Source organism: Ascaphus truei, chromosome 5 (genome assembly GCF_040206685.1).
Source record: "Ascaphus truei isolate aAscTru1 chromosome 5, aAscTru1.hap1, whole genome shotgun sequence".
NCBI classification, from domain to species: Eukaryota; Metazoa; Chordata; class Amphibia; order Anura; family Ascaphidae; genus Ascaphus; species Ascaphus truei.
The window spans coordinates 277,438,962-277,458,390 of record NC_134487.1 but is presented as its reverse complement, the minus strand read 5'-3'; the positions used below and the strand labels follow the sequence as shown (position 1 = coordinate 277,458,390).

The following is a 19,429-nucleotide window of genomic DNA, read 5'->3' as shown; positions in this document are numbered from 1 at the left end:
TTATATTCTTGTTAGACTTAGTGGGTACATTTGTATGCTAGAAAGTACAAAAGAAGCAGCCCCAGCACTCGTCCTTAATCAATAAGTGCAGCATGTACTGTATACTTGTAAATCACAAAGTAGAGGGTTCAAATAGTTGGAAAAGTTTCTCTGTACCACACACGTTTCCACAGCCAATCACACTATAGAAGGCAAAAGAACCCGGACAGCCCGCTAACACCGAACAGAACAATAAATCCCTGTCATTAAAAAGAAACCTAGATTGGCAAACACTTAGCACAAGACCCATGTTTCAGGCATTTTATTATACTTTTTTTAATTAAATCCCATTAGTATATGGTTGAGTGAAACAGGGTCGGCTTGATGTCGGTGCCAGTGCACAGAGCCCCCCACTCATCCTTCACAACAATTAAACTGATTGCAGAGGGAGACTGCTGGGCCTCTGTAGCTCACTAATCTTCTCCTACACCATATCTTCCTGTAGGGTCCCTCATCATGGCTCTGCGACGTCAAATGGTGTTGTACTAGGGGTTTCACAAATAGTTCAAACTTCAATATAGAACATTGAGAGGCTTTCTCTCACCATAAGTTTCCAATCTTCTTTTACCAGGGTCCCAGCTGAGAGTCCCCTGTCTGTCTCTGCACTAAGGCCCAATACACCTGGGAGACATGTGAGGGTATTTCTGATTAGCCTTGTGCCCCATCATTGTAGCCTGCAGCTCACTGCACACTGTCATACTGTATCTACAGTAGTATTGGCATCAGAACAATCACCCCTGTAGGGACTGCTAGCTGGTTATGTTTTGTGTCTGTATATAAAGCAGCCTTCCTAGGATGTCAAACTACTCTCTAGTACTTCTCATTGGCTTTGCTCACACCTTTTGTGCTATGACAGCTCCCTTATCCAGTGAGTCTCACTATATAGGGACACTTTCTCTGTAGTCCAAAACAATAAACAGTGACTCTGGCCAAACTCTACCTACTCACTGTTTTAGGTCACTAGCTTGACCTCTGTTCTTAGCATCTCTCTGTCTCTCATTCTTCCCTTCTATCATTTCTTGCTCTGCTCTTTTATGACAACCTTCGCAACCCCCCCCCCTCCACCCCCCTCCTGTCTCTGAGTCATCAAAAGGACGGGGCTAAGCTCCTGCCTGGTAATTGGCAGGTGGCTATCCCAAGGGTGACTGTCTAAGATACTCCTCTTTTTACCCTCTGTAGTAATCCAAATAGACAGGGGGTGGGGGGGGAGTTACTCTTGAAATTGGTACATTTTGCTCCACAGACAATTTGTTAAGACTTTCTCCAAATCATTGTCCAAATGTGGCTCCAAATATTTGAGCAAACATTTCATAGATAGATAAGTATTTAACTATATAATTTGTCATGTTGGATGTTAATCTGTGGCTTTTTGTCTATTGTTCTACACAGAAGAGAAAACACTCATGGAAATAGAAATACTTACAGCCCCGTCAGCCTTTACATCAGCAGTAAATGAATTCAGGTCATTGTCTATAATGCGTCCAGCTACAACAATTTCCCCACCTTCAAAGTAGTTTTTAAAATTGTTCTCCGTTACATCAGATATTACATTCACAGGGTACTGCAGCTCAATATTCAGCAACAGAGGATTGGCTATTTCATCAAAAAATCCCTGCAAAAAAAAAAAATGTTATCTGTACTGTATATATAAAAATTAAAATGTTGTTTGTACGTCCCTGTAGACCATTTGATTTGGTCTGTCGTTCCGCCCGCCCTCCCTCCCACGGCTCTCATTGGCCGGTGTGTCTCGCCCCCCCCATATGTCCCGCCCCACCAAGGCTCTCTTTGGCCGGTGTGTCTCGCCCCCCCCTCCCATATGTCCCGCCCCCCACGGCTACACCATGTGCCCCTCTGAGCGAGAGACACACGCAGTGCAGCCACAGAATTATTCTCCTCCTAACTGAGCGCCGCCAGCTGCTGCAACCCCCCAGCCACACTTTACACCCTATACCCGGCCCACCACCTCCATCCGCTCCCCCACCGGATCAGTCCCTCACCCCGTCGCCTCACATACACCCGCCCCGCATCATCGCCACTCCGCTGCCTCCCCTCTAGCCACACCATCAGTCCCTCTCACCGCCACCTCACAACCTACAATGCAAGAGTCTTCGAGCTGTATACTGAGGCTGTCTGCCTCCTTTTGAGAGCCCCAGAGCTCTACACCAATACTGAGACTCCTTCTGAGATAGTCCAAACTCTACACTGAGATGAAGGGCCATCTTTTGAGCCTCGTGTTTCTGCTGCAAGTCAGCAATAACTTCGTCCGAGTGGCTCTGCTTCTTTACCATTGATAGAAATCAGTTTATTATATTAAAATGTATGAAAGAGAACTTATATCAAGACAATTGAATGATAATATGTTTTGAGGTTCAGAATTCATATGTAGCCAAAAGAGATGAATTTCAGTGACGGTTAATTGGATAACAGATGTTGGAGGTTGGCATAGGTGTAGGATTTCAAGGCCTAGTCTGAAGTCTGAAATAGTTAACGTTTCTTTGTTCAGAAACTCAAGAGGAGAAAGGGGGCGGAGATAGTGATCAATAAATACAGTTGTACTCTGTCAACTCCCTCTCTCTGTAAGACCTCTCTCCAAGACCACTACGAATGTAACATCTAAACAGCATGTGAGAGACAATGGTAAAAGTAATAACATGTAAGAATAAACTAGAACTTTGTCTGCGGTATAACAATCTTCTGAATTATTGGAATGTTTATGAACAAGGAATATGGTGACATTTTTCTTACATTGGCGAGCCAAGCCAGGGTTCAATCTATGTTTTTTTATTATCTGAATCAGAGGGGATTGTAAGAGACGTGTGCAGAGGTACGCAATGTAGACCATTTAAAGTGAAACTAAAATTAGGCTTTATTGCGCCTGTCCCTTTAACACAGGAAAACATATGAAAATAAGCCAAACAAAAACCTCTCAGCTTTGGAGACTATCTACACATGTAGTTCAGCCCTCTCTAACTGGGTGGTTAGCTAAGCTATTTACCAGCCGGGGCGGCAATTTTAAATTTCCAGGGTTTTTTTTTTCTTTCACCTGTGGTGGGGTAGACTCTGGTCACAGCATCAGTCCCTTTTGTGGGTCACTGTCTGTCACAGTCCTCCCAGTTCAACTGTGGCATTGTGGCTTTCTTCAGTGCAGCTTAGCTTTCCTGCCTGGATGTGCAGCCCTTTAAATCTGGTTACTGCTGCATGTGATTCTTTGATTTTATTGCTCAGACTGTTTGCAGGAACTGCATGCAGGCAAAAGCACAAAAAAATTCACAGGCAGTCTCCAGGGCCCCTTTGAACTTCAAGGGCCACCTCTCATCCCACTTCTGACACCATATGTAAGAGACTTGTGCAGAGGTTCGCAATGGAGACCGTTTAAAGTGAAACTAAAATTAGACTTCATTGCGCATGTCCCTTTAACACAGGAAAACATATGAAAATAAGCCAAACAAAAACCTATCTCCGCTTTGGAGATTATCTACACATGTAGTTCAGCCCTCTCTAACTGGGTGGTTAGCTAAGCTATTTACCAGCCCAAATATATATACAAATATACAGCTATACAACAGTCTCATAAGAAAGTCTTATTTGTGTCTTGTAGCTGTAGGGGAAGGCTTCTCTGCTCTCTTGGACCCACACACTGGTGTGGTAAGGCAAGTCAGGATCAAGGTTTAGAATCTTGTCCCCTTTGTCTTGCTGTCAGCGTGCAGTCTCTTTGTAGCTCAAGACATCTGTCCTTCCTTGGTTCAGCCCCCAATTATGAGACTAAGGAATCCTCTGTCCGTCTTTCCTGGGTCAGCTCCAATTGTGAGCTCAGGAATCCTGTTCCTGTGTCTGGGAACAGGCTTTTTCTATAGTTGAAATCAGACAGGTGGAGTTTGGCTGATTGCTGCTGTGCAATTTAATCAGCACACTGCTGGATTAGAGGCAAGTTTCTTAACAGGGATAAATCCCTGTTACAGGGATATTTGCAGAAATTGCAGAAAATTCGAATTCAGAATTGAAAAAAAAAGATGATTGAAGCAAACAAGGGAAAACTGCTAAGAGAAATAGAAGATTTCCAGTGAGGCAGAAGTCCAGGATTGAAAGTGAGTATATTGGATTATATTAATAAATATGCTGATGAATTGAGTTTAAATTCTTATCGTACAGGTGTTCCAATGCAGAATTATGGAATAATTTGAGGGAACAAGTTAGCAAACAAATTCAGTTGATTGATAAAAAATGACTTTGTTTTAACAAGGAAAGAAAGAAAGTTGAACATATCTTCAAAATGGTAAGATTTACAATATGATAGTTTTTAAAGATGACAATGTGCATGTTACTTCTACTGAGACAAAGAAATGTACAAACTGTGACATGTTAACACAGCGCATACGGGAGTTTGAAGAGCAGATTGCTACATCGAAAATGTAATATGTGTGCATGGGAAAAAAGGGAAAATCAACATCCGCTGCGTCATCGTATATTCCCGATAATAATGTAGATTTGAATGTTGATGACACAGAGGAAATTGATTTGAAACTAAATAAATATTTAGACAAAGCAGCATTGTTGAATTTAAAGATTCACAAATAGATAATGAGTTATGTTAAAGATATTCCTGTGTACAATACTAATATGGATGTGTTTCACAATGCAGATATATTTGAATCTTACACTGATAGTTTATTGGTCCTGTCTGAAATTAAACCTAAGATATTTAGAGTTTGGCTGCCAACTTTTGTATGTTAACGTTTAACTGCAACTGATAGTGTCCCAAAGACCACACACGAGAGTGGCACAATTCTAGGGACAGGTAAAAACAGATTAAGGGCCTCATGCAGTAAGCGACGATTATGTGAAATCGGCAAGCTTATCGATTAGTCATGTTATTGGCGTTTTTCCCTCTCCGTATGCAGTAAGTGCCGAATACATTCAAAATCAACCCGAAAACAAATCCGCCCACTCTCACGATGATGAGCCGATCACACACAGGTGTATCGGCGTGCGTGGCGGGGTGCTGTTAGGTTGCACAATCACAAATCTTGCTGAATCAGGCGAAACAAGCATGTTTTTGATTGCGCGCCATATTTAAAGGCAACGTGTACTGCTAATCATTCTCTGTGTTGTTGGGAGTGAGAGAGAGAGAGAGACGCACAGAGCTGGACGATTGAACATTTGCATATTGACTGAGAGACTTGTTGTGTATTGGGTGAGCTTTGTCCTTTGTTGTTTTGTTTACATCTTTGTCTTGTTTTATATGTGGAAGTGGGTCGTGTGATTGCCTGTACATTTCTTGTCTGTTTTTTGTGAGTGCTGGAAGTATGCCCGCAAAGCGTGGGAAGAATGATGCTGGTGGGAGTGGGAGTGCTACTCGTGGGAGTACGCGTCGGAGTGAACGTACTGTTCAGGGGAGTGATGTTGCTGGTGCACCGAGTGGTGTTGCTGGGAGTGGGAGTGCTGTTGCTGGGAGTGGGAGTGCTGTTGCTGGGAGTGGGAGTGCTGTTGCTGGGAGTGGGAGTGCTGTTGCTGGGAATGGGAGTGCTGTTGCTGGGAGTGGGAGTGCTGTTGCTGGGAGTGGGAGTGCTGTTGCTGGGAGTGGGAGTGCTGTTGCTGGGAGTGGGAGTGCTGTTGCTGGGAGTGGGAGTGCTGTTGCTGGGAGTGGGAGTGCTGGTGCTAGGAGTGTGAGTGCTGGTGCTAGGAGTGTGAGTGCTGGTGCTAGGAGTGTGAGTGCTGGTGCTAGGAGTGGGAGTGCTGGTGCTAGGAGTGGGAGTGCTGGTGCTGGGAGTGCTGCTGGTGGCGCAGTTGCTGATGGGGTGGATGGTGGTGGCGTGCTTGCTGGTGGCCAGCTTTTGGAGGCTCTTCCATTGGAAGAAGGAGAGTCCAGTCAGCACCAGCCAAGCTCTGACCCTAAACCTGCTCGGAAAAAACGTGTGGAGAAGCCACGTAATCCTCGCTTCAATGACCAGGAAAATAGGGCTCTTGTCACTGGCATTCTGGAGCACTATGACAGTATATATGGACATTTAGTAGGTAAGTGTAACTTTACATTTATTATTCAAATACATGTGATCCTAGGTCATCTGAGTTTTGTTCATATGCAAATATGGGTACACAATATCTTTCTATGTTCATTAGTGTGGAAACACAGCTTTTTATCATGCCTTACAAGGACAAATAAACACAGGCGGTCAATTTGCCAGAACTGCATACAATATGAATGCAACCTTGCTTACATGTATAGGTTTAGTAGTGAATGCTCATGTGCTGCACATATTACACATAAAACAGCATGTTTGCTATCACTTGGAACAGCTAGCAGTGTAGGAAACTGGTGCTTATATTATTATTCATTTACCTCATATCTTTTATATGTTTTTCAAGGGCGGACAAGTGCAGCAAGCAAAAAAGAAATGTGGGACACAATAGTCATTGGTGTCAATGCCTGTGGGAATAGTGTCAGGGACAAGTATCATTGTCGGAAAAGATTTGATGATATTAGGTCCAAATTGAAAAAGAAAATACAAGACCAACGCGTGCATGCTACTGGCACTGGAGGTGGGCCCACACCACAACGTCTCATATTGACTCCATTGGAGGAGCTGCTTCGGCCAAAATTACTTACCGTCGTCGTGGAAGGCTTGGCTGGTGACCGTGACATTGGAATTTATCCGTCACAATTTCCAGCAGGTGATAAATATTACTGTACTAGGCGTGTCGTTGCTTACAGTTATTTTGCATAGTTACACTGCTTTTTATACTGTCTTCACAATATAAGCATACCTGCATCTATATATGTATATGTCTGATTCTGTATATATATATCTCAAAATAGACATATATGTAGTAGTCCTACTAAAAGCAGTAACTAATATAGCACGTGCCATTGCGTGCTCATTTACATGTGAATTCCCAAAATGCATAGCTGCAGTGGAAGCAATTGATGGTGGGCGAAGATGGGGAACAACAGGGTAGTACACGTGTAACACATGTTCATGAGAAATTATTAGTAGCTACAGGTACAGAACAGAAATATGTATCATGTTATTGTGTATTTTATTGATTTTACTCCGACAAACATGACATTACTGCCTATTTTAAGCATGCATCAAAGAAATTGCATGTAACGGCCTACAAACATCACTGGCACTAACACATCTATAGTTGCTTATGAAAAGGTCCATTTTTGCTTTATGTCATATACAGACAGCATAATGAGGCACACGTAGCATATGTTATGTCATTGTTTTCATAACTTAAACACTGCAGATGACTACTTAGCTCATCTACCATTGTGTTAAAGCAGCTGCAATTAATATCTCATCACAGCATACACTTCAACAGAGGGGGTGGGGTTCAGCACACACACTAATTACAGCCTCATTTCACGGTCAACTTAGTTCACACCATTTGCACCTGTTTCAAGTCATTGAAAGGTGTGGCTGATTAGGCTTTTTGGGGAAGGGAATACCTTTCTTACAACCTGAATAGCACAACTGAAGTTAATCACACTCATTGGAAAGCTTAACTCTAGCTACTAAATGCCCCAACAACTCATTACTTATCAAAGCGTACGTCACACATTAGTTCACTCATATCTATAGTTGAACTACTATGAAAGACACATTATCACACACTGCATGTGTTGTCTTGTTGAGTCACAGCCACATTCAGGTGTGCCACATCTTCGATTAATGTACCACACATATCCTCTACCAAAAACAACACTTTTTGCAATATGACCACCTTCATGATAACCATTGTGAATGGTCATCTCATGATAGTTATGTACATTATGATACTGATATCACTACACAACATATGATTTTTATGTACTCATTTAATCTATTTATCCTCACGCATTACTGCAGAAACATAGTATGTTGTATGTTAGGGAACTCAAAAATTCTAAGTACACAGGCATGTACAGTGTTATTACAACTATTTATGTTCACTTTCACACACATTTTCGGTTAAGGAACTGATGTTGTTAGTTAATCATAAATACAGAACATACAATCAGTGTTTGTTCAATATTTACACATGTAAATGTAAAACTTATGTTATTGTTATATATAGTTGCCCCTGGAGGACATGTGTCACCTGAGATGGAACAAGTGTCTTCACCTGGGTCAGCCAGCTCAACACTACTAGAAGGTGAGTGTATCATTTGCTGGCCATATAATATGTGCTCTTCTATATGTTATGTTGTCATGTGCATTATTTGTTTTGCACATCTTCTTTAAATAGGATTACTTAGTGTCAGTGAAAATTAAGTGTAAGGCAACATGTATTGTGTTAGTGATGTTAATTATCATGTAGGACTTCTGAGTTTAGAGCAACTTTTCATTCATTCATATTTCATACTGAGTCCAAACATTATTCGTAAGTCAAGGTAGTTTTTAATGAGGTTATAAAACGTATGCTAACATGTTAGGTGTTACTTAGGACACAGTACAATTACATAGTAACACAGCATACATTAACATGCCATTTAATAATGTGTACATTTCTTTTTAGAACATCATGGTGATGAGGATGATGAGTATGATGAGGATGACGCCACAGAAGAGACTGAAATACAATCATGTGACCATGAAGAGGTGCCAATAGAAACTGTTGTACCGCCAAATCGTCCATCAACTTCCACATACGATGCAATTGTAGCTTCAGAGGGAAAAATAGTGGACGCAGAAAATCGTCGCCATTCAGACATGATGACAGTGCTGGAAAGGATGATTGGACTGCAGGAAGAAACAGTATCACAATTGGCACATCTCCACAGAGTCTTCATTGAAGTGCCTAAACAGTTGCAAAAAATCAACACCTCATTCGAAGCATTAGTTGTTCAGCAAACACAAGCTAATTACTGGAGAATGACTAATGTACCACAATTCAACACCTCCCAGCCAGGATCTGTTCATGCAGGTCAGTTTTCACCACATTCATCTGAGATTCATTCACCAGGCCCAAATGTTACCGGTCAAGTAGCAGACATTGCTGTGCAGGTTCCTGATGACATCCTACCGCTGCCATCTCTACAAATTCAGCAGCAGACACCTACAAAGGAGGCGACAAAAACAAAACAAGACACACATGAAACAGACCAACCATCACTTGTGCAGTGTCTACCAACTTGCTCACATGTGTCACTGGGCACAAGCCCTGTCCGTGAACAGTCACTACCCAAAAGCCCTGTAGGTGAGTCGCTGCCCAAAAGCCCTGTAGGTGAATCGCTGCCCAAAAGCCCTGTAGGTGAATCACTGCCCACAAGCCCTGTAGGTGAGTCACTGGCCACAAGCCCTGTAGGTGAATCACTGCCCACAAGCCCTGTAGGTGAGTCACTGGCCACAAGCCCTGTAGGTGAGTCACTGGCCACAAGCCCCGTAGGTGAACAGTCACTGGCCACAAGCCCTGCCCGTGAAGTGCCAGAGGCCACTCAAAGTGGCTCTGTTGTGCCTAAAGTTGGTGGCAAAAGAAAAAGGAAAATTCAAGAGACAACAAGCAGGCCTGTTACTCGCTCGCAAAAGGAACAAAAAAAATAAATGTTATAATTCAGAAAATATGTGTTTGGCCTTGTTTTGTTGACTTCAGATTATCTAATTACTATTGTATGTATGCTGAAGACTGTGTTGTTTCCAAACTTTCAACTATGTTCTTGTACACGTGAAGTTTTGGAAATGTTAACACTCATAATTAATTGTGTTATAAATATTTATGTTGTAATCGTCTGTTCAGTAATGGTCCACCAGGAGCCAGTTGCTAAGTTTAGAGAAGCTGCCATTGACTTTGCAGCAAAACATTGCATTTGGGTGTGTTAATTGATGTAAGAATTGCATATGCATATTAGTCACATGCAATTATTAAAACACCTAAGTAAGTGCAAACATCTTTCTTGTACGTGTACAGCAGGATTATGTGTAAATTATTACTTACCTTTGCCTTGCTTGGCCATTGTAATTTTGTCCTTTAATCAGTTGTGTGTTCGTTTCTATAACATCTCAGAATGTATAATAATATATATACACACACACACACACTGAGTGAGTGTGAGTGTGAGTGTGAGTGTGTGAGTGTGTATATATATATATATATGTATATATGTGTATATATATATGTATATATGTGTATATATATATATATGTATATATGTGTGTATATATATGTATATATGTGTATGTGTATATATATATATATATGTATATATGTGTGTATATATATGTATATATGTGTATGTGTATATATATATATATATATATATATATATATATATATATATATATATATATAGTACTATATAAACTGGTATACACAAACTAATACACTTCATGCTTCCTTGTGAAAGCACACTATTTTAATAATACAGGCCTAATGTTTGAGAAATATCCTAAGTATGAGACTCTAACAGTATTGTGCTTAAACAAATGTTTATTACTTAATTCAATCATGTTTCTCACCATTTAAATAGGTTTCATACAAGGTATACTTAATGCCATCAATGTTGTGTGTACTCCTGCAATATAAAAAAAACAAAAAAATATTATATATAAATATATATATATTTTTATAAGAGATATATTTATATATATATATATATATATATATATATATATATATATATATATATATATATATATATATATATATATATATATATATATATATATATATATATATATATATATATATACACACGTATTTAAACTCATGCAGACAGGGAGTTAACCAGACTTTCACATACACACAGAAATGTAAGCGGGGAAAAAACATTTCTTTTTGCAGGTGTGTTTTTACTGATATGCCTGGCTAAGAAATATTTTCACACACTGGTCTTTGTTAGTTTTCAAAAAAACACTATGTGAACGCATTCACAGTCTAGGGATGTTTTTCACAAACGAGATAAAAGAAGGAGAAATGTTTCTCCCACAGTCCCATATCACGAACCACAACTGTTAACCCAATTAGACAACCAAATCCAATTGGCGTTTGAAATAAGGAGTCAAAGTAGTTACTTTTGTTGACCTTGACAAGGAAAAACAGGAGTTTGTTAGCCATTCAGCACATTCATTTTGATGAGCAAATAACACAGACCTGCACACAGCTTTTGTGCTACTCAGACATGGCTGATGAATTCGTTAACAATATTAATCCCCTTTTAGGGTATAAGTACATGATCTGTGAAGCCATCTTGAACAGTCGCGGACAGAAAGCAAGCACACGCCAAATCGATGATTTCATTCGAGCAAAATATCCTTATTACCAAGACCGTAAGCATGCACGGAATTTTAATTCCTCAATAAGATTCACTTTATCAAGTAATGACTTTTTTGAACGTGACCAGGATAAGCTACAACACACCTATGGTTTCTGGAAGATTGCCCCGGAAAAACAATTTATCCTGAAAGACGGCACTTATATTGTCGTGAAAGGCATATTTATTCCTAATGGCAATAGCAATGTATCCGCTACTACTGATCCGTTTGAATCGATACGTGCTGCAATATCTGCAGCCTCCATTCCTGAAACCCACATTGTACAAGAACAAAAGTACTATGATTATGTACCAAGCCTTTCAGCTGAAATTGCATTGGAATGGGAACCGGAAGAAATGAACCTACCTCCCGACCAATTATTTGAAGAAAGCAGTGGCGATTCCTATGAGCGCATCCTGGAGGAGATATGTGCCATACTGGATTCAGCGGTTGGGTTAAGCGTGGATGAAAATGGCTTGCATTTCTGGAGCGACCAGTTGCAGCCAGGCGAAGAGTTAATTCTAGAAGAATGGTAAATATAACAATCGTTATGCGTTGACTCTGCGTTTAAATTTTTTTTTTTTTTGTAACCACCATTTTCACTTTCAATGCGTGGATACAGCGTAACATTGCAGACTGCATAACATGTAGCGATCACAAACAAATTGTTTCCTAATACAATATAGTAGGACCTGAAAGAGTAGTACACATTGCTGACGGAATAAATATACGTACTTTCCTATCCCTTTAAACATATTAGCAACATTTTACCATTACTCTAACACATACCTGTTTTGTTATCATGCAACATCTACAACATTGAAAACCGGGTCCACCACGTATGACGTGGGACCCTTGTCATGGGCCAAGGCGTCCTTAAAAAGGATTAGTGATGTAAGTCCCGCCCCCAAGCGACGTGCGCGCCTCAAAGCCTATTGGCTGTCATGTTTTGTTATAGTAACGGTAACTGCAGTGTGTGATGCGTGCGGCTCAGTGTTTGTAGGCGTACCCTGGGCGTTAGCCGAATGTTAATTGAGTGGGAGGAGTGTTAGCGTGCGTTTCACGCTGGCTTAACATGACGTCACACGTATTGCATTTGCGCATTGTGTTATCGGCCGTGCTTTCTGTTCAAACACGTCTGTTTAAAAAGAATACAGATGTACTCGTTTAGAACGAATGTAGTTTCGTCTTCATTGTATTTGAAATAAAGATGTTATGTTTACTGGTATTTTCAACATGTATTGAACGCACAACGTACGCTTTGTTTTGCGCATGCGCTAACAGTTAGTGGAGCCAAGCGTGAAGTGCGTGCGCACACAAAGATGTGCGCGCACATCTTTCAGTATACAGGCAACGTTCACTTCTTATACATAGTTATGCCTGCTACAAATTTAAAGAAACATTACATACTGATGAACAGTTTTACTTCTAACATATAAGTGACTGACGTGTGTATCTACACAATCATATAGAGCTGCGTAACGCGTTGTCACGGATGCATATCTAGTAAGGTGCCATCTTTGACCATCATGTGTTTGCTGTATTTCAGAGATGTCGGGGAAGATACAATCGGATCAATGTATGATTTCAGAAGAGTCTACCTTTATATGAGATGATTGTGAGGAGGAGCCACCGACTACTATACTACATATGGAACTAATTTTATATTGCTTGCAGCGCTTATTAACAAACAATTAAAAATGTGATACCCTTATGCCTATATTGCATAAGCACTTAATTAACATAATGATGTTGCAAAAGAGTGCCTCGTGAATTTTTATTGAGTGTTCTTTAATGACTACTAACATTTTATGACATGGTGTGTTTTATATATAACAACCATTCCCACTCTGCTAACACATTTGTGTATTCTAATATGTAATGGAACGTATGACTGTCGAAACTATGTAACAATAATAATAATAATATGAGCATGTTCATGTATAGGGCTGCTAGTTGTACGCAGCGATTTACAGACACATGTTTCAGCCTGAGGTCCCTGGCCCGTGGAACGTACAAATGTTTTTTTGCCGCATGAGGCACAGGGAGATAAAGTGACTTGGCCAAGGTCACAAGGAGCCCACACCGGGAATTGAACCAGACTCCCCTGCTTCAAACTATCAGTGCCAGTGTGTGTCTTTACTCAGTGAGCCACTCCTTCTCCCAATGTAAAGGACACTTACAACCAAGTAGCCATTTATTTTTAAAATCTCTTGTTACATGGGTATGTAGATAAAATGGTTTGGGACTGTAGCAAATAATGTTACTGGCCAGATGTTATGGTCCCCTCCAATGCATGATGTTCTGAATATGACATCACCATCATGTTATGAAGTACGTTTCTGTGTATATTTCATTAACCTAACTAACTATAGTTTACTGTGTTTATTAATCGTTTAGAAATACATAGTATAGTCAATATGATGATATAAGCTACCATAATAAAGCTGGTGTTATCATTTGTCGGTGTTATACATGGATCCTACACCAATTGATAGAGACACAAACAGTTGTCTTAAAAAGTGTGTCTATGCTAGTGATGAATGTGCTCCCGTAAGTAAACAAATAAGTACAGTTATCCCCTTTTCTCCAACCACCTCTATATTACATTAATGGAAATTATAAGGAAACATACATAAAATGTGATGAAATGTGAGTAATCATTTTGTAATACAATGCACATGAAAGCTCAAGAGTAGCTAAATGCATATACATGATACAGAAAGTACATATATGTAACATTTGTGTTTAAACCAATATGTTGGGTTTTTAGTTCCAATAATTATAGGAAGATTGAGGTAGGCACATCTTATGAGAGATGTCAGCAAATATACATACCATGATCAGTCATACTGGAGATATACCTATAATGCAAAGGAACAATATATAAATTGCAAACATTGACATGCCATCTTCAGTACCGTAAACAACACAGCAAAGTGTGTATTTGGTGTTAAATGTACAACACCATGTATATTTCATGACATTCAAAATGTAAATCAGCCTGGTGTACACATCATATGGATGTACATGTTACACTGCACCAATAACATTGTATGTAAGCATACTAGAAGCATGAATGATTATGGGCATAATATGTGTTTTGTCTTAGCATAAGGAATAACACAATGCTAAAATATTATTGCTTTGTTACCCAAGTTGTATTCACATACACACAACTAAAGTACAATTGAAGAGGGATTATATAACCTGTGCAACAATAACATACCGGTGCCACATCCCTTTGTGCACACAGCAGAGAAAAGAAAGGTGTGCAACCCATATTCATCTGTGTCCTAACAGAAGGTTATATAAAGAAACATTATTGTTAATATAACATAATTAAACTATAAAAGTAGTACTAGGAACATATGAGTTTGTACTTACAAGAAAAAAATGAATTGATGAGATTCTGTCGTGTCTGGCCACCACTGGCTGTTTGTTCATTTTCAGCAGCTACATGGGTGGGATGCTCGTCTACCAAAGCCTCAGCTAGGTCTGACTGTACATTGTGCCTGAGTGCAACATTGTGCAAAATGCAACAGGCAAGGATAATATCAGACACTTTTTGAGGCTTGTATAGAAGAGCCCCACCAGTTCTGTCCAGACACCTAAACCTGGTCTTGAGTAGGCCAAATGTCCTCTCTATAACAGATCTTGTAGATATATGGGCTGCATTGTACCTGTCCTCTGCTTCAGTTTGAGGGTTTAGCACCGGAGTCAAGAGCCACGGCCTAATTCCGTATCCTGAGTCACCTATAATGAATGGAGCACACATAAGCTGACATTAGTGATCAAATTGTACAATGCCAACATTCCTAAATCAACATGTGTTTTGTGTTAGAACATGTAAATATGTACTCACCCAGCAGCCAACCAGGTTCAAAATGTCCCTCTTCGAACGCATGGAAGACTGAAGAGTTCCTCAGGATAGAGGAATCGTGACTGGAACCAGGGAACTTGGGTACCACATGCATTATCCTCATCGTGGCATCACATACCACCTGTACATTGAGTGAATGGTAGTGCTTCCGATTGCGGTACACATGCTCACTCTGACTAGGTGCAATCAAAGCAACATGTGTGCAATCGATTGCACCCAGCACACATGGTATCCCTGCTATATTATAAAAGCCAGTCCTGACTTCCAGCCACTCTGTCGCCTCTGTAGGAAAATGAATATAATTCCTAGCGCGTCTATTGAGTGCATAGAGAAACTGGGTCAAGGCCCGCGAGAATGTAGATTGCGAGACCCCGCCCACTATGCCCACAGTTGTCTGGTATGACGCGGAAGCAAGATAATGTAATGAGCACAGCATTTTAACAAGCCCAGGGACTGCACGACCTCTGGCTGTGAAAAAATCTAAATCCCCCCTTATCTCCTCATAAAGAGCTAAGATTGCTGCTGAACTCAAACGATAGCGACTTACAATCTCCTCCTCACTCATCCCATCTAACAGGGTTCTCTCCCTGTACAGACGCGGACGAGGCACAAGTTGTCTCCTCTGTCTTCTCCTCTGATCTCCTGTCCCTCTACCTGTCCCTCGGCCTGTCCCTCTCCCTGTCCCTGTCGTATCCGCGTCACTGTCACTGTCCTTCGGTGTGTCCCTCCCTTGCCCTATATGATTGTCTTCATCATCAAGCATGTCATAGAAAAGAATGTTCCTCCGTCTCCTAAACATTCGCAACATTTTGAAATGAGTAGCTGTGAATGAGCAGGTAATGTGCGTCCTTTAAATAGGTATGTGATGATGTCAGGTGACATAGTAAAATGCAAGGTGTTACATTAACATAATAAAGTACTTCTGTGGCAAGCTGTGTGCACTTGTTGTTCTAAGTATTTGTTGTGTGTATTCTGCAGGGAATGATGATATTTGGCAATGATGTGACGTGAAGCTTTGTACAAAGATTGCTTGCAAATAAATAGTTGCATGTGCAATGCATGTAACACTTGTGAACGCAAGAGTCAGTCATGTAATGAGACAAAAAGGCTGAGATTGACGTGGGAAAAGTTTTGTGTAACATGTGTAATTATCCATGTTATTGTGACATGTTGGCAACAATGAATAGTCGTGTGCATATGCATGCATTTGTGTAAGGAGGATAGTTGGTATAGAATGAGTTTACAAGGTGTCCCAATGATGAATTACTGTACATGTGTGTATAAGTTAGGTTGAAGTGCTTGTAATGCAACGGTTACAATGTAAACATGCAATGTGATTGAGCGTCCAATAAGTGACGTCATGAAAATAGGGAGGACCCAAAAGTATATGTAAACATGAGAATACAGATGTACATGAACGTTTAAAGATGCGTGTCACATTACAAGCATTGTGTAATGTAAAGGAAGATGAATATACTGTGTATGTGTGACATGTGTGACATGTGTGACATCATGTAAATAATTGTCGCTGAGTTGAGTAAAATGTGTGATATGATGTGAGGTTCTCCTTTAAGAGTGTAGTATAGTATTTTCCCTTGCCACATCATCACATGATGAGTAATGTGACCCGCAAATGCTGAAAACATGTAAAAGTCGAATGTTATGCAAATAAGACACATCAGCTGTGACACAATGCAGGGAATGCCCCCACACTGTAATGCAAATCCCCCTTGTATTGTGAGCAATGAAACGTAAACAGTACTATACTGTTATACGTCCCCGCTCCATTGACTCCATTGATGTACAGAAGATTTTTTTTTTCTAAGTGCCGTTCCGGCAGCCTTAGCGATCGTTCTCCCGTCCAAAATGCCAACTTTAGTTGGCGGGAGAAATCGGCCATAACATCTCAATTTCGTAGTGCCGATCAGCCCCGATAAGCTGTTTTTTTTTGTTGAATCCAGCCGATTTAAAAAAGTGGCGATCAGTGTCGAAAACAGGCTTATCGGCAGGCGACTGGCCATAACCAAATAATCGGCTCCGAAACCTGGCGATATGAAGCACTTATCGGCGCTTACTGAATCTCAAACCCAATTTTGGCTATAACATGGCCATATTTCCCTTATCAACGCTTACTGCATGAGGCCCTTAATCTATTCATTCATATCACAACAGGAGAAACTACTGTGACAATTGATATTTTGGATACAATTAGTCCCAAAATTGCAGATGATAACTTTCAATTTATGATCACATTTCAGACTGCATATAACTTATTGTTTGCTGATGATGATTGCACAAAGAAAATGATTAAAGCATTTGTGAAAAAATTAAAAAATCTGGAGCCCTTAACTTTGGCAATAGCTTCAGAAAAAGGATCAATAGATATTGCAGCTTTGTTCATAGATAATATCAGGAGCCAACTACTACAAAACAATCCTAAATGTAAAGTTTCTGAAGTTAATAGGAAGAAAGACTTATTTTATGGTACTCAAAGGGAATCCAGTATCAAGCACAAAAGCAGGCAAAAATATATCCCTCGGGAGGGTGAATCTCAAAAAGAAACCAGATGCTATTTTTGTAACAGACTTGGACACATTAAAAGAGATTTGTCATTTATTTCTAAGTCAACAGTCTGAAGAATTGGGAAATTAAATTAGATTTATTCAACCCTCTGCACCTGAGAAACCAACACATAATCCACATGCACAACTGCCTGTTGCTCACAAAAAAAAACACACAAGTCCATATGTCCCATTGTTCAAAGAAATAAGAGAAATTGTTGTTAGCCATACAGAGTTAAATGATTTGAGACATAAGAAAGGGGTAGTTTGCAACACAAGTAGTCAAGACACATTACTTAATTCACAATGACAATTACAGAACATCACACCGCGTTCTCTTGAATGTTTAGCACCAGTATATTTAGACGGTGATGGTAGGCCTTTTGTGAAGTGTCTTTTAGAAGGCCAAGATACAGAATTTGTAATTGATACTGGGGCACAATTAAGTGTGACAAGACAGAAATTGCCAGTGTTGCCACAAGCACCGATTTGCACGATTGTGGGATTTAATGGGCATGGTAGTACAGCTGCTACTTTGGTAACTGATATTTCTTTAGAAATACCAGGTTAGTTGAAAACTAAAATTGATCTATGGCACAGTGAAGGTATTGAAAATATTGTGGGAATGGTTTACCACAGTCACAATCAATGAGTTTTTTGGCAAGTGTAATGTATTTTACTGTTATGCGAATGTTCTTTTATTAAGTATTTCTTTTGTTTTGCAAACAAATGGGCAAATGTGCTATTAGCCATGGTTGGCTGCTAGAACATTTGCCCATTTGTATGTGTGGTGATGGGGATAGAGGGGGTGGAGGTAGTTGACCAGGGGAGGGTGGTTATGCCTCCCAGGTGGGTAAGGGGGGGAGGGGGTTGTGGGGAGGGGGTTAATTCATTAATTACTATAGCCGTTACTAACCGCTAAAGTAATGGATAGGGTTAAACCCGTAGCTAATACTCAAGAGTCATAGGCACAATGTTGAATTCAAATACTAATGTCAATGATAATAGGACACGGCCAGGCTGTTATCATAGATAACACACAGAGCCCCATCTAACGGTGTGGACCTGCATACAGGAGGGGGGTGAATATAGTGAGAGAAGGGAGATGGAACTGACCGAAGCACTCACAGTGAAGTAAGTCACCCGGCGATACTCCAACCCAGTTAGTCTGCAACCCCCACTAATCCTGGGGTAATACACAGGCTCTAGACCTGGGCACTAGGTGAGTAATCACAGATAAAATGCCGTCTGGTATAGAAACAGCCGTGTAGCTGATCCTTGAGCAAGCGTGCCCCAGCCGAAGTAGAATTGAAGACAAAAAATGCTGAGGAGGCGGTGCACTGCTATCCTGTCCGGGAATAAAGATATCCAAACGCAATCAATGAAAAACGGAATTTAATGAAAAAATCAGAACTTCACATGTCTGAAGTGCAGCTCTGATGCATTTCATACCGTACTTGGTACTTTGATTGCATTAGGATTTCTTTATTCACGGACCGGATAGCAGTGCACCGCCTCAGCATTTTTTGTAACCACAAAGGTAATTAACGGGTTAGTGGCCAGTAATTAGTTTATTTATTTTAATGTTGCTTCCCACGGAAGATGCAGACAATGTGGAGGAAGACAAGAATGGCCTTCATACTGGCAGGGGTAAGTACAACTTTAATTTATGCTGGTTGGATAATGTTTTATTTTTAATGAACAAATGCGCTATT

General features: G+C 40.3%; 2 protein-coding genes across 2 annotated transcripts in view; one reads left to right on the top strand and one right to left on the bottom strand.

Moving 5' to 3' along the window:
* Positions 1-19,429, bottom strand: part of LOC142495985 (inter-alpha-trypsin inhibitor heavy chain H3-like) — a 69,938-nt gene that overhangs the window by 32,169 nt on the left and 18,340 nt on the right. Inside the window, exon 12 of the mRNA XM_075602181.1 lies at positions 1,463-1,651. Coding sequence (XP_075458296.1) covers positions 1,463-1,651 — 189 coding nt within the window. The remainder of the gene's footprint in view (positions 1-1,462; positions 1,652-19,429) is intronic.
* On the top strand, positions 4,618-18,285 carry LOC142494327 (uncharacterized). Its single transcript, XM_075598886.1, has 6 exons — positions 4,618-4,761; positions 5,868-6,051; positions 6,403-6,708; positions 8,098-8,175; positions 8,539-9,300; positions 18,065-18,285. The coding sequence occupies exons 1-6, from the start codon at positions 4,618-4,620 to the stop codon at positions 18,283-18,285; spliced, it is 1,695 nt and encodes a 564-aa protein (XP_075455001.1).

What these genes read in the sequence shown, in the direction of transcription:
- LOC142494327 (XM_075598886.1), top strand. Translation starts at nt 4,618, where the DNA reads ATGAGTTATGTTAAAGATATTCCTGTGTACAATACTAATATGGATGTG. An exon ending in TATATATGGACATTTAGTAG is followed by an intron (nt 6,052 to 6,402) that starts GTAAGTGTAACT and finishes ATGTTTTTCAAG; the next exon opens with GGCGGACAAGTGCAGCAAGC. An exon ending in ACTGCCCACAAGCCCTGTAG is followed by an intron (nt 9,301 to 18,064) that starts GTGAGTCACTGG and finishes TTGAATGTTTAG; the next exon opens with CACCAGTATATTTAGACGGT.